Below are 13,719 nucleotides of genomic sequence, written 5' to 3'. Positions count from 1 at the left end.
TTGTGGCAGCACGAGCTGACTGGATACCAATTATTGATGCTTTTCTTCCCTGGTCTGGACTACGAGCTCGAGAGCAGTTTCTTGTGAGGAGGCTGCTTAGGAAACAGGGCTTGGCCTTCCCCGGTAGAAGGAACAGAGGCATTTCTGAAATTACAAAAGCATTTATGTCCTGGCTTGGCCCTAAAGCTGTGGCTCTCATCTTGGCTGCCTGTTAGAATCCTCTGGGGGGCTTACAAATGCGAGATGTCCTGGTAACTCCCCTCCCCGGGACCAGACCACCACCATGGGTAAGGTCCAGACATTTAAAGTGGTGACTCCAACGTGCAGCCAGGTGAGACCCGCCACCCTAAAGCTAAACGGGTGAAGTGCTGGGGTGAGGGGTCTCCACTAAAGGGAAAGGTGCCAAGTCCTTGTGCCTGTTGCAGAGCTGAATGGCCTGCTTTATGGGGATCGATGAGATAGAGGTCAAGCGGTACAGAAGGCGATGAATCATTTCAACAAATAGCATCAAACTCACAAAAGTTTTTATTGGAGGCAAGAAGTCTGGCTGAAAGGATTATAGTTCCAAACAGTCAAAATCCAATTGTTAGTGGCACTATTTTTCACTTTGTAGATTCGAGTTAGTCAGAAAAGGATATCATGGTTACATTTCCTCAGCTGGACAAGAAAGGCAAAGAAAACGGAAAGAGAATTCTAATGTATGACACTGCTCTTCAGACTCGACACCAAGCTGGCCAAGGCCTTGGCGGTTCATGTGCAGGTCGCAGACCCGCCACTGAGGGACACGGGCCACACTATGCTACATACAGAAGAATGAGGCGGGAAAAGCGGCAGCAGGTCCGCTGGGGCAGAGCAGGCACCCACGGCTTCAGTACTCTTCACTGAAGGGATAATCCTTGTGGGTGAAAAAGCTGCCAGGAGAAAAGAGGAACATGTTAACTACTTAAGGAGAGATTTCAAATATAACAAACTACAAAACGATAGAAATGACGACTATCGCAATTTGGGCAGAAAGAGGCCTCTGAAATCTCTAAACAGCGTCCCTAAGAAAATGATTAGGGATAAAATGGCTAGCCTGATTATCTGAAAATTAAGGGGTACAGAGGTATTATGGACACTGGGGCAAAACCCAATATTTTTAAGCCTCTTAGAGTTAGTTTCGGGTATTATATACTATTATATATATTCCACAGCTATGACCCAGGTTTCCCCAGAAACTTTGTATGTGTATGTGTATGTATAGTTAGGAAAATTCCTCCTGCGTGACCTGGGGAATACTGGAGACAGCTTCTCCTTCCCCATTCTAGCCCTGATCTATCCCCATTAAATATCAGTAGCCCACAGAATTATCCAACAGCAGTTTCCAGAATGGCACTGGAGAGTGGAAAGAGTCTAGTTGTAAAGGGACCAATTAGAAACCACTCGAGAACTTCAGTACCCTATGTCAGCAGTGGGGCGGAAAAGGGAACTGAATGAGTGATACAGATTCTTAAAGCAAAAGAGATGTAACTCGGTGAATGATTCACTTCTCCTCTCTCTTGCCCGCCAGAGCCAAGTGATTTTAATGTCTAAAGGTTAAATACCATTAATGTAAATAAACGGGGACATCAGGAAGGGCCCTGGTTTGGGGCTGCCAGTGGTAAACTCTGTGGCCTGTTTTGAATGTGAGGCCATGGCGTGATAGCAACATGCTCACCGGGCATGTTCACACTTGAAGCACAGAAGTATTACCCAAGATGCAAACTTGGTGGACCTCTGCCAGGGGGAATGCCACTCTGAACTGCTGAAAGAGCAGAGGCTGGAGAGAGGAAGCCACCGCCCTACCCTGTCTTAGAGAAAGATTGAGTTTTGCTTAGAAGAGTAACCAACTACTCAAAGAGACAGAGTAGAAACAGTCAGAGAGCTCAGACAATAACAACAGTGACAGAGGAGGTTCTTAGTCTCCACTGAAAAATGGGACGTTTCTTCTTCAAAGCAGAAAAGGAGTTTAAACTTCATTTAGTTATTGTACTGATAGGAAGAGAAAATAAACAACCTTACTGTCAGATTCCTTCAGATTCCAAACTACAAATCAGAGAGAAAACAAGGGACCAGTGAATGAACAGCTGGAGGGCCTGTAGGTGACTGCCTGTCAGAGGGGTAGAGCGACTTTCTCAGAGTCAAGTGGCTTATTAGTGACAGAGCTGGGACAATCTGATGCCCTGTGCACCACAGTCTTTCTACTAAACCCCTTTATAACATTATAACATAAAGAGTCACAGGCAAATTCTCCCAGGAAGATGGGGCAGGAACCACCAGGGATCCTCTGGTTTCAGATGAGTCGCTAAGATTTGAAAATTAAATGCCAAAATATGTGGCTACTGCAGGTCAGGCCAACAATGCAGCTGGGCCGGGAGAAGAGACTAGAGCAGATGCCCTGGCATCTTCCCCTTGGCTGTGTGTAGCTCAGCAGACAGATGTTTAAATGTCGGCTGCTTCACATGGATGAGAACGCACGGCAATGCGCCAACGTGAGCACCTCTGTGATGCCAGCGCTGGACACTACAGCCTTCAGGAGTTAGGCTTTTGCTCTGCAGCATCTGATACCCTCCCGGGACTCGCTCACCTCTTCAGGACACAGACTCTCCAGTTCCTGTTGTAGCTAAGTAAGGTGGTCATATCTTCACTGCTCAGTTCAAAGTCAAAAATCTAAAAAGAAAAACATATCCAGTACCTCTGAAAGTAAAGCTCAAACACAGACCATCTCCAGCGACTCTGTGCAGGACCGCTGATAAGCAGCTGCCTTGAGCGGGAACAGGGGGAGGGAGACTTCACTATGTTTACTATTCGAAGGAGCCGTATGTTCTGGCTGGGAACTGTAACAGTCCCTCCTGTCCAGAACCTCCAAGCAAAATGTTACCTTTTACTCCATTTAGTTCATTTCAAGACCGCCACTAAGCACTTCTACTGTGACAAACACCAGGGAACACGATGATGGGTAAGCCACGTCTTTGCCTCAGTTTTACAATGAAGCAAAGGAAGGACGACAGCTATAATAAAAGGGATAATTAACTGCACACTGTGTAAAAGACATTGCACAAAGCACTCAGGAAGGCCAGAGGAAGTAGGAATTCTGGCTGGAGGACGGAAGGCTGTGGTCAGGGATGTGAGACAGGCCTAAGAAGCCACATACAGTTTTGACAGAAAGGGCCAGACAGGAGAAGAACCATCCGCATGAGGACCGGTCTGCTGGGGAGAACGTGGCCGGCACAGAGGTGGGCGGGCAGGCCCCAAGCAGCAGCGGGCGAGCCTGGAGCACCCTCAGCGCCGATCACAGGATGTGCAGGCAAAGTCTGCCACAGACCTGTGGTCACAATTGTGCCAAAATGTGCACAGACTACATAGCAAGATGCGAAACTAACATATTACTATAAGGTTAGTCATTTAAAAATGTTTCTTTTCTAAAGCCTTGAAAGATAAAATACGAAACAAAGGATCTATCTCTAGCAAGATATGTGTTTCCCACCGCAGTCGGTTTGACCACTTTATCTCGATTAGTTAGAACATCTGAAGAAGGAAGAAATCCTCCCCTACTACACCATATGTTCCCCGCCCCTCCCCGGGCCTCACCCCAGGCTCCCAGGGGACCAATGACGCATGTTAGAGCCATAGCCTGTGGCCAGTGGAACAGGCAAAATCGGCATCTCACTGTGGGAGCAGCTGCTTGGAACCAAAGCTTAGGTGGAGAGAGCAAGGCCAGGATCCCGGCAGCGGGACCCCTGGAGCTGCTCTTCAACCCACTGACCCCACCGCACAGACTCCCCCACTGGGTGAGAGGCAGGCCGACCTGCCCTGGGATCTGCCCTGGGACCAGCCCTGGACACATCTCGCTGGTGCCCTGACGCCAGCCCTGCTCCTCTGCCCTTTGTGGGGTGGAGTCCTGGCAGAAGTGATGGGCAGGCTAATGGCCTGGAGGGTCTGCAGTCCACAGACGACCACCAGGACAGCAGCGCTTCTTGAGCACTTACTAAGGTACCAGGCGTTGTGTGAAGCCCTTCCTTTGATGTATCTTATTTAATCTTCATGACAACCCTCAAATTAGGTACTGCTTTACAGATGGGGAAACTGAGGCACCGGAACTAACGAAGCCCTGATGCAAACTCCTCACAGGGTGTTACTGGAGAATGACATTTCTCAGGGCTAACACTGTCACTGAGGAGTCTCGGCATAGGAGTGCACGTGTTCGGGACGGCCACTGAGGCACGGAGCTACCGTCCTCAGTCTGCAGTGTGCTCGTGCGCTCACTGCGGTTGGCTGAGAGGGGACAGAGGGTGGGGGTCCCGCACACGACCCTGCAGAGACGGGATGAGAGGCCCTGTGAAGAACCTCCCAGGAAAACCTGGGCCGACCAGGTGGGACCTTACCTGAATGTTCTCAGCAATGCGTTTGGGTGTCACAGACTTGGGGATCACCACCAAGTTCCTCTGCGTGAGGAACCGGATCAGAACCTGTGAACACATGTGCCGCGTGTACACGTACGCCGTGAACTCTGTCACTATCTCACTTAATTCTATATATCCATAACCAGAGGGGGAAATTCCAGAACCTCATGTGTGAGAAAACCAAGGTGCGGAGATGTCAGGGTCACACCCAGCGCCAGCGAGGTCAAGGTCTGGCCGCAGAGCCCTGCTCTCACCAACCACGTCACGCGCTTCCGTGTCCCCCCGACGTGCGACCCGCAAGGAGACCCTTCACTGCCGACCACCCACACCACCATGGGGTAGAAGAGAGTGTCCCGTGCAGCTGCTGAAGAGGGAGGGGCTTTCACCTACAGGGGCCACTGCTGACCCTCGTAGCAGCCGAGGAAGGTAGTAGGGCAGGTACTACTACCCCCGGACCACACAAAAGTCTTCTAACTCCCCACTCGGTGCCCTTTCAACCACACATCCCAGGACCCCAAGCTGCACTTCTGGGGAGGGCTTGACTAGGCTCGGTCATCTGTCCCTCCTGGCTCCCTGGGCCTACCACAAACACGGACGGTCTGGGAGCAGTCACGAGAGCTCGGAAATGGCCGTACCTGGGCTGTGCTTTTCTTGTACTTATCGGCTATCACTTTGATCCTGGGATCCTCCAGTAGGGAAGGGTCCTCAGGCTTGGCCCTGGAGACGGAAAGATGGCCCACGTGAGCAGCTATCATCACCATCATTCACGGCAGCCAGCTCCCCTAACCCTAACACCCATCAACCTCAGAGGGCAGCCACCAGTGTCCTGATCTGAAGTTTGCTTATGAACTCCCAACCCTTTGGAACAAGAGCAGGTCTCTTGCTACTAAAAAGACCAAGCAGGAAGCCCAACAAGAGGCTCCTGGGAAGGTCTGCAAATGAGCCCCAGAAGCATCCTCCTTGATGCTGAATTTTTCTTTTTAGCCATTTCTAATCCTCACCAATTGATAAGAAAACATTGTCCCATGGAAACTCACCAGGGCCTCTCAGGAGAGCCGAGGGGACTGTAGGCAGTCACCACAATGCCTTTGGACTGGCAATACTGGATTAACTTCTCCTGAGTGAGGTATGGGTGGCACTCGATCTGCAAATGGAAACATGAGGTTTGATGGCAGCAGTGTGGGCACTGGTGATGGGACACACAGAAGTTTTCCCATGCTAAGCCCCTTCCCTCACAAGATAGAAAATTATGTGTAACCAACATCCCGTCTCCCAGATAAGCTGTGACAACTGTCTCCGTTTCCCAGCTGGTGGCCTTGACACTAACAAAATAATCTTGTTACCGATGTACTGCGGCCACAGGCCCTAAGAGATTTTCTGGCCAGTTATCACCTGTGACAGGCCTGAGGACCTCGATGTCTATAAACTGCTAATCTGTGAGACCCTGACCACCACAAGCTAGGCTCAAAGCCCTCCTCTCTCCTACAAGTCTCACCCCCGGATGTGCCACTGTCATTCTGAATCATGAATGAGGACTCTGCCAGCGCCCTCGAACTCGCCTCCTGGCTACTCCCAGGGTGCCACGGACAAGAAATGACTGCCGGGATCACACAGTAACAAAAGCCTGCCATCCACACCAGCTGCTCTGCTGGAAGCCTACCTGGTTAACCACTGGCTTATGTTTTAAGCCAGGTTTGTTTAAGATCCTCTCGATTTGGAGATGGTTGAAGTTGGAGACTCCGATAGCTTTCACCAGCCCTTCATCCACCAGCTCTTCCATGGCCTAAAGACGGAAAAGGGTCTGCTTGCTGCTGACATGTGCCCAAAAGGACAAGAATCCAAAGCATCTTCTGCACCAGCCCCACCCTCACTATCCCATGCCAGTGAGTTAGACCTTTGAGAAGTCCAAAAGACACCAAGAAAAAAGCAAGGCTGGCTTTAATGAGCCAGGAAGAGCAAAAACGGTGACAGAAGAACAAAATGCGGTGGAAAAAAAACGGCAGAGCAGAAGAAGTCACACCCTGACAACAGAAAACCAGCAAGGAAGAAAGCCAAACCAGGGACGGCCTTACCGCCCACGTGTCCACAAAGTCAGTATCAGAGGGAATCACGTTGCCTTCTCCGTCCAATGGAAACAAATCGTTCCCGGGCTGTCATTAAAATCAAAAACAGACATTCAGTAACAGCCCTTCCTAGAGCTGCCGTGGGAGCTGCATCTCTGAAAGCAAAGCTCTAAAAATATTCTAAACTACAACAGCCGGCTAAGTTTTTAGAAGATAATCAAGGACAAATCTGTGTGTCAGTGTGAAGGAGAAGAAGGCAGACAACTCCCGACGCCCCCAGATGCTTATTCTACAAATGGGCTGCTGCTGACTGTCAGACGAACCATTCTTGGTCAGTGAGATGAACCCCGCCATGGGCCGGAGTGTGGGTGAGGAAAGGACTCAGGACCAGGACTCACAGGGTCCAAGTCCTGGCTGAATCACTGGCCTATGAATTGTCACCTTACCAAACCTTGTAGGCTTATCATAAAAATTAAGATTTAACAAACAAACAAAAAAAAGATAAAATCAGGCTCTGATACACCATTGTGCAATAAAATAGAGCTATGGGGTAAAGGCCACAATTTCCATCTCTCTGACAAAACAAAACTGAATTGTGGCTGGAATGAAGGTAAAAGATATAACAACATTAGATTCCTTTTGTGCATGCAGAGTTACGCTGCCCGTAAATTCATCGATAGAATGGTGCACGTGTCTAGAATGTAGGAATCCACATGCATACACATGCATAGGAAGGGGAGCGCTGACAACGTCCAAGGATTATGTGCAGAAATGTCACCCGAGCCAAGTTTGCTATCCCTAAGTTGTATATGATACAATCACCAAATCACCTCAAACTCCGTAATGTGTATCTGAGCCCCCTGGGATTCAGATTCAGACGCCCTGGGTGAGACCTGAGACTGGTTTCTAACAAGCTCCCAAGCGATGCCACTGCTGCTGCTCTAAGGACTATACCCTGAGCAGTAAAGACACACATACAGCATATACGTACTCGTAACCGGCTAATAAAGGAGGGTCTAACACGTATCAAGCTACACCTGAACCCTGTGCCCCATACCTTGAAGCCCATTGGCCAGTGAATAAGATAGAGGTCCAGGTAGTCCAGGTTCAGGTCGCTGAGCGTCTTCTGGCAGGCTCCCTTCACCCTGTTTTTCTCATGGTACGTGCACCACAGCTGAAGCCAGCAAGAGAACACATCTTATCACCGGCGCTGGAGAAGCCATGTTCTGGCGTGGAGCCAGAGGGCTTGAAGGCAAAGGATTCGCTTTCCTCTCCCCACAACCCAAGTCACCATGATGCTATAAATGGTGGTAATGGAGATTCCATTTCACATTACGGATCCTAACTTTCCAAAGGCAGGCAGGATATTCAGGTCACGGGCACCTCTCAACACCAAACTAAAGGCACAAAACAGCATGAACAGGTCGGCGCGCCAGCCCTAGGCCCTATACATGAGTTCTCAGGGCGATTTTCTCACTAGGCTGGTTTTCGAGGAGCCAGCCTCACCCACCCAGCAGGTGTCCTCTGGACACCAACAGCTTCCAGGTAAAAGACGGTGGTCGGCAGTGTAGATCCAGTCTGCAGATGAGAACCAAGTTCGATCCTCAAAGACGACTCCCTGGGAAGGGAGCACCAACCCGCGACCTGAGCCTCATCAGCAAGGGGCTCTAAGCGATAGATCCAGATGGAATGCCCATCCACCTGCCAGCCATGAATGGGCAAGCTCTGGAGCCCTCCACGGTCCAGAGTCAACACATTTTCCTCTGGAAGAATCACCTGCCAAGTGATAACTGTAGCTGTATTAAGAAGCCCCAGAGTATGACCTTGGCTCCTGAGCTGATGCCCTCAATGGATAAACATGAACGACACCTCTATCCCCCAGGCTCCCCTGCAGAACGGCACCTTGCTGACAATGAAGAGGTCCTCACGCTTCACCACCTGCTCCTTCAACTTCTCCTGGATGGCCATCCCCACCTCGCTCTCGTTCTGGTACACATGAGCGCCGTCAATGTGGCGGTACCCACAGTCAATCGCTGCCTTCACAGCTTCCTCCACCTTGCCTGGAGGGGACTGAAAAGCAACAGAAGGCATGGAGTTAAAACCCAAAACAAACAAAACACACAGTCTGCACACAACCCAGGAAGAAGGCCAGTGTGACCCTACTGGCTCTCGCTGAAGTGCCTGTCCCTATGCCAGCTACATAAAGCCAAAGGAAGCTTCTGAAGCACATTCTAAACTATTTGCTCTCAGACAGAATGAGGTAAAATGCCACGCTGCTTCATTTTATGGTAATCTGACAAAGGCTTAATAGCAGCACAGGTCCCCTTAACAAGATGTGCCAAAGCCATCTCGCTCCTTGTTTCTTCACATGCTGATTTACAAACCGCTGTATAAAATATTCTCCCCTCATCTGAGTCTATTAGGTTCCCAGAACCACAAAGAATATCATTTCCTTCAAATAGCTTAAAACAACAGTCCCCTTTTTGGCACAAGGGACCAGTGCTCCTATGAGAATCTAAAGCCCGATGATCTGAGGTGGAGCTGAGGTGGTGATGCTGGCGCTGACTGGCTGCAAACACAGATGAAGATTCGCTCGTTTGCCCGCTGCTAGCCTTCTGCTGTGCAGCTGGGTTCCTAACAGACCACGGACTGGTACCGGTCAGCAGCTTGGGGGTTGGGGACCCCTGGCTTAAAATATTTCAAAAAGCACTGTTTTTTCCCCAAATGAGAAACCCAATTCCCATTTGGTTTCCGAGCTCTATCAGTAAACACCTGCACTTTACTTTCTCCTTCCGTGCACGAATTCAGATACTGGTAATCACTTGTTTTTAAGCAGTTCTGCGAGATTATCATAAAGTCAAGAATGTTCCTTATGCAGATTCAAAGGCCTGGGCTTCAATTCTCGCTGTGTAAGAATCCTGGAAGCTCACCATATGGTTTGTGGACAGAGCTGCAAAGAAACTGAATGGCTGTCTGTGCCCAAAACATCTGAGTAACCAGGACAGGTATGGGGAGCCTGGCTGTTGAGTAGGGGGAAGTGCCTGCATAGCCATCAAGCTGCACAGGTTGATGGCATGGACACTTACTCCACCTCCTGCTCAGACCAGAGAGGTGAAAGATAAACACTTCTGCACCAGTTGACTAAATAGGGCACATTCCTCTGGAGGGTTAGGGTAGGAAAGAATGAAAAGGAAACTCCCCAGGGGCATTAGCAGCTGTGAGCATCTGCTGTTTGGGCATCAGCTGCTGTGAACGGGTGAGGGGACAGAACATGCGAACAAGTGCATCCATTCCAAGAGAATAACCTGCAGCAGATGGACTTTAACTCGGTATCATGGTCATAATTCAATTACAGCCTTAGAGCCAACCACCACTGGACTTTTTGGAGGAAACACAAAATTACATATTCTGATAACTTTGGCCAAGAAACACTTTCCATGTGAGGGAACTCCAAGATCCTTTTCTTCAAGTTATGTTTACTAATTTTCAACTGCAGGTTTTAGGGCAAAAGTAAAAACTGTCCACTGTTCTACTTCAAACCATGTCAAAGTGCACACAATACTGTCTTTTTCTTGTCTGTGCATAAATATCCAATGCCCAGTCCCATATTCAAAGTTTCTGGGGAAACCTGGGTCATAGCTGTGGAATATATATAGTAATATATAATACCCGAAACTAACTCTAAGAGGCTTAAAAATATTGGGTTTTGCCTCAGTGTCCATAATACCTCTGTACCCCTTAATTTTCAGATAATCAAGCTAGCCATTTTATCCCTAACCATTTTCTAAAGGACGCTGTTTAGAGATTTCAGCGGTGTTCAGGTTTCTGGAGACAATTTTAATACCGACGCCTGCTAAGAGTTTTCCATTGGTGGTAACCACCTGTGCCCAGATTCTCTGTGGAATTCTACCCCGCACATAACAACCCCAAGTGCCATGCCTGGCTAAAGGCGTTCAGCGTTGCGCGTCTGGGGACATGAAAATGAATGGGTCCCGGGTAAATTCGTGCCACCTAATTTAATTATCTGCAATCTCCGGGCTTCCTTGAGATGCTCATTCCCAAGAGAGAAAAATAGAAATGATTAAGGACAAACTATTTAGAAGAAAGACAAAGGGGCGGCGCAACAAGCGCCCTGAGGAGAGGAAAGTTGGCGCTCAGTGGCCCCCATCCCTTTCTGCTCCACTTCCTGGGCTCCCCCGGGTCTCCGTCCCGGGGCCAGAGCAGTGGGGGCTCGGGAAGCACCCCCTTCCCTCCGATTCCTTTCGGTCCCTTTTAGTGATTTTCCAGCTGGGTTCGGATTCAAGGTGTGGCCTAGGGTCCCCCCCCATCCACCAAGTGTCTACACGGGCGGCCTTCCGCGGGCGGCTCCCAAGCCCCTCACGCAAGTCCCCTGTCCCTAGCGCGCAGGGCCTCCCTCCCCCGCCTTGGCTCCCGGGTCCCGGCGGGGCCCAGCTGAGCCCGCCGCGGGCCGGGCAAGCCCGAGCGTGGCTCCGTGCAGGCCGGACGCCCTCTGAAGGTCGCTCCAGGTCGCTCCCCGCCCCAGGCTGCTCGAAGCCCGAAGAAAGCCCCGCGGGACGCACCCCTCAAGGCCCCTACCTGCCACGTGCCCAGCCCCAACAAGGGCATCTTGGAGCCGTTGCTGAGCATGATGTGGCCGGCCATGACTGCTGAAGCCCGCAAACCCCGGAGCAAGGACCGCGCCGCCGTCTTGCAGATGCGGCCCTCTGGTAATAGGTGCGACGGGAAGCAGCGGGGTCTTCGATTGGCTGCCGCTACGCGCAGGCGGCTTCTGATTGGCCCGCCCGCGCCCAGGGTGCGGCCGCTGGAGCTACGTCAGGGCCTAGTGGGCCGTACTTTTCCGCTCAGATTGCTGGGGCATGACCCGCGCAGCAGCAAGAGAACTCGCCAGCCCCTGTGGTGCCTGGAAATGCGAATGCTTTAGCAAAATTAAAAGACGTCCTACAAATAAGTAGCCTGGGAGGGAGTTTTGGTTTCTTTTCTTTTCTTTCTTTCTTTCTTTTTTTTTTAAGGGTCCGAAGAATATGTTCGTCTATCTGTTATTCAAGCCCAATATCACGCTCTTTGGGAGGTTGACGATACCCGCTCCTTAATTTGTGCGAACCATATTTTGACTGCAGGTTATCTTCTAGGGTATTTTGCTCTTAGGAAGATACCTGTCAGAGAACTGACTTGCAATCTTATTGCAGAACCTCTTCTCGAGATTTGGGGTTGCCCAGTCCGTCTTTGTGTAGCTCCTCGGGCTATCTCCACACCCTGCCATAGTTGTGAGCAGCGTCTGTGCACAATGGGTTTGGTTCGGCAAGCCTTCTTCCAAAATCCAGCATTTCTGCAGGTTAGGAAGCATCCATGAGCTTGATCCAGAACACACACAGAAGATAATAAACTTTTAGAAAACGAGACTCTATTGAAGTGGCACGTTTAAATCTAGTCATTTAGCAAAATTCCAGAAAAAGTGAATTCAAGGCAGAAACCCACAAAAGAAAAATTAGCTTTGATAGTAAAGCTTCAAGTACTTCAAATAAAGGGATGCTAAATAAATCGATCAGCCCTAATTGGCAGGTAAAAAGACACATTATTTTCCAATACAACCAAAGGAAAGTTCCCGGAAGAGCTTTGAAGACAATCTTTGTTTCGTTCCAACAACCTCTCTCCATGATGCTCTGTCCTCCCCCAAACCTGCTCTTTCTGCTCCATCACCCTCCAATCTTTCCCCTAATCATGCAAGACTGGGAATTATGTCTGCTGGTAATGACTCAGGAAACAGACCTCTCTAAACTCTATTCTAGTGATTTTCCATTTGAACGATTCTAAAAAAGTGCCCCCTAGGAAAATTTTATACACATCAGACTAGCCCAGATATTTTTTCCATTTGACTTTTATAAGAACTATTGGTAGGAGGTAAATTCTGATGCTATTTGTCCCCAGATAATAGAATTTTAATTTCCCCCTAAAGCTGGTCACACGGTTTACAGAAAGCCCAGGTCCAGTTTTGTGGTGAAAGAGGAATAGCCCACCACTTTATATTCATAGATCCTCATTGACATAGAGGTTGCTGTCCTAAAAGCTAGTCTTTTGGGGAAATGATACACCTTGAATGACCAGGCTGGTCTATACACAGGAGTCATCTGTTAAGGACCTGGACTCAACATGAAGAGCTTTGTTGTTGTTTCTATGATCACTGAGTATAGACGCTGACTGCATGAAGGCATAACTATCTAAAAATGGAGTATTCTGACCAGGTTATCCAAATGTGGGAACCAAAGGAAGAAGACAGAGGCCTCAGCCCCTGCGAGGGAGTGGGATGGGCCTTTCAGGCTCAGGGAACTGTTCTGCTGGGGAGCTGGCTCCAGCGTGTCAATATTTATTCACGTTTGTTTGCAAATGAGGTTTAGATGGCAAGGGTTATTGAGAGACGTGCTAATATTAATACTCCTCTTCGATACTGGGAATAAAAAAGGGAGGAGAGGGAGAGAGGAAGAGGGAGAGAAGAAGAAAGAGATTTTGTCACTTTTAGTGTGACTGTTCCATTTTTTGTGCATAATAACATCCACTCTTTTCTGGGTGCCTTCTGTATATCAGGCACTTCAAATACATTCTCTGACTTGATCCTTACAACTTCCTGGCAAAGACAACTGACTACATTCCTTTCCCAATTTTCAGAATGAAGAAACTGAGATTCAGTGATTTGCCCAAGGCCAAGAAGTTAGTAAGTGGCTTTCCTTTAAAATTTTGATATTTTATTCATCATGAATTTTTTTTGCATTAATTTAGATTTTTAAAATATTGCATAAAATATAATTTATCTTGATTACTGAGATTTTGGGTGCCACTCCCCCTCAAATTCTGCATTGAGGCAAATACCTCACTGGCCTCACTCTGCCTAAGAGCACCAAAATAAAAAAGAATCAACCCACAGGGGTGGAGTTGTTCACACAGAGCAATCATTATCCACACTGCCATAATTTGTGACTGCCACACTCTTCATAGCACATGCACGAGAATGTGAGTGAGCGTCTGCATGCATCTACACAATTTCCACCCCTGCAGCCGTCACTGCATCCCTTTATCTTCCAGCCAAGAAAGCTTAAGAGAGAGCAGATGAGTGAGGGGAGCCTTCTAACAAGTTAACTTTGAGACCATTTTTGTAAGAAATACCTAAGGTATTCATGAATTATTTATTTGAAGAAACCAATGACTATGACATCCCTCACAGC

The 13,719-nt window shown here is 48.9% G+C and overlaps 1 protein-coding gene across 1 annotated transcript; it reads right to left on the bottom strand.

Annotated features, from left to right (window-relative positions):
• Positions 1–502: 502 nt before the first annotated feature.
• On the bottom strand, positions 503–11,240 carry AKR1B1 (aldo-keto reductase family 1 member B). The gene is made up of 10 exons (XM_011359534.2): positions 11,081–11,240; positions 8,387–8,554; positions 7,542–7,658; positions 6,494–6,571; positions 6,082–6,204; positions 5,459–5,565; positions 5,057–5,138; positions 4,404–4,487; positions 2,606–2,688; positions 503–911 (listed from the first exon to the last, which is right to left on the bottom strand). The coding sequence occupies exons 1-10, from the start codon at positions 11,144–11,146 to the stop codon at positions 869–871; spliced, it is 951 nt and encodes a 316-aa protein (XP_011357836.1). The 5' UTR covers positions 11,147–11,240; the 3' UTR covers positions 503–868.
• Positions 11,241–13,719: the final 2,479 nt, after the last annotated feature.

This window comes from Pteropus vampyrus, unplaced genomic scaffold (assembly GCF_000151845.1).
Source record: "Pteropus vampyrus isolate Shadow unplaced genomic scaffold, Pvam_2.0 Scaffold48, whole genome shotgun sequence".
Classification (NCBI taxonomy): domain Eukaryota; kingdom Metazoa; phylum Chordata; class Mammalia; order Chiroptera; family Pteropodidae; genus Pteropus; species Pteropus vampyrus.
The sequence above is the reverse complement of the archived record's forward strand: the minus strand, read 5'-3'. Positions and strand labels throughout refer to the sequence as shown.

What these genes read in the sequence shown, in the direction of transcription:
- AKR1B1 (XM_011359534.2), bottom strand. Translation starts at nt 11,146, where the DNA reads ATGGCCGGCCACATCATGCTCAGCAACGGCTCCAAGATGCCCTTGTTG. An exon ending in TGGGGCTGGGCACGTGGCAG is followed by an intron (nt 8,555 to 11,080) that starts GTAGGGGCCTTG and finishes GTTGCTTTTCAG; the next exon opens with TCCCCTCCAGGCAAGGTGGA. An exon ending in GCATTGCTGAGAACATTCAG is followed by an intron (nt 2,689 to 4,403) that starts GTAAGGTCCCAC and finishes TTTTCTTTTTAG; the next exon opens with ATTTTTGACTTTGAACTGAG.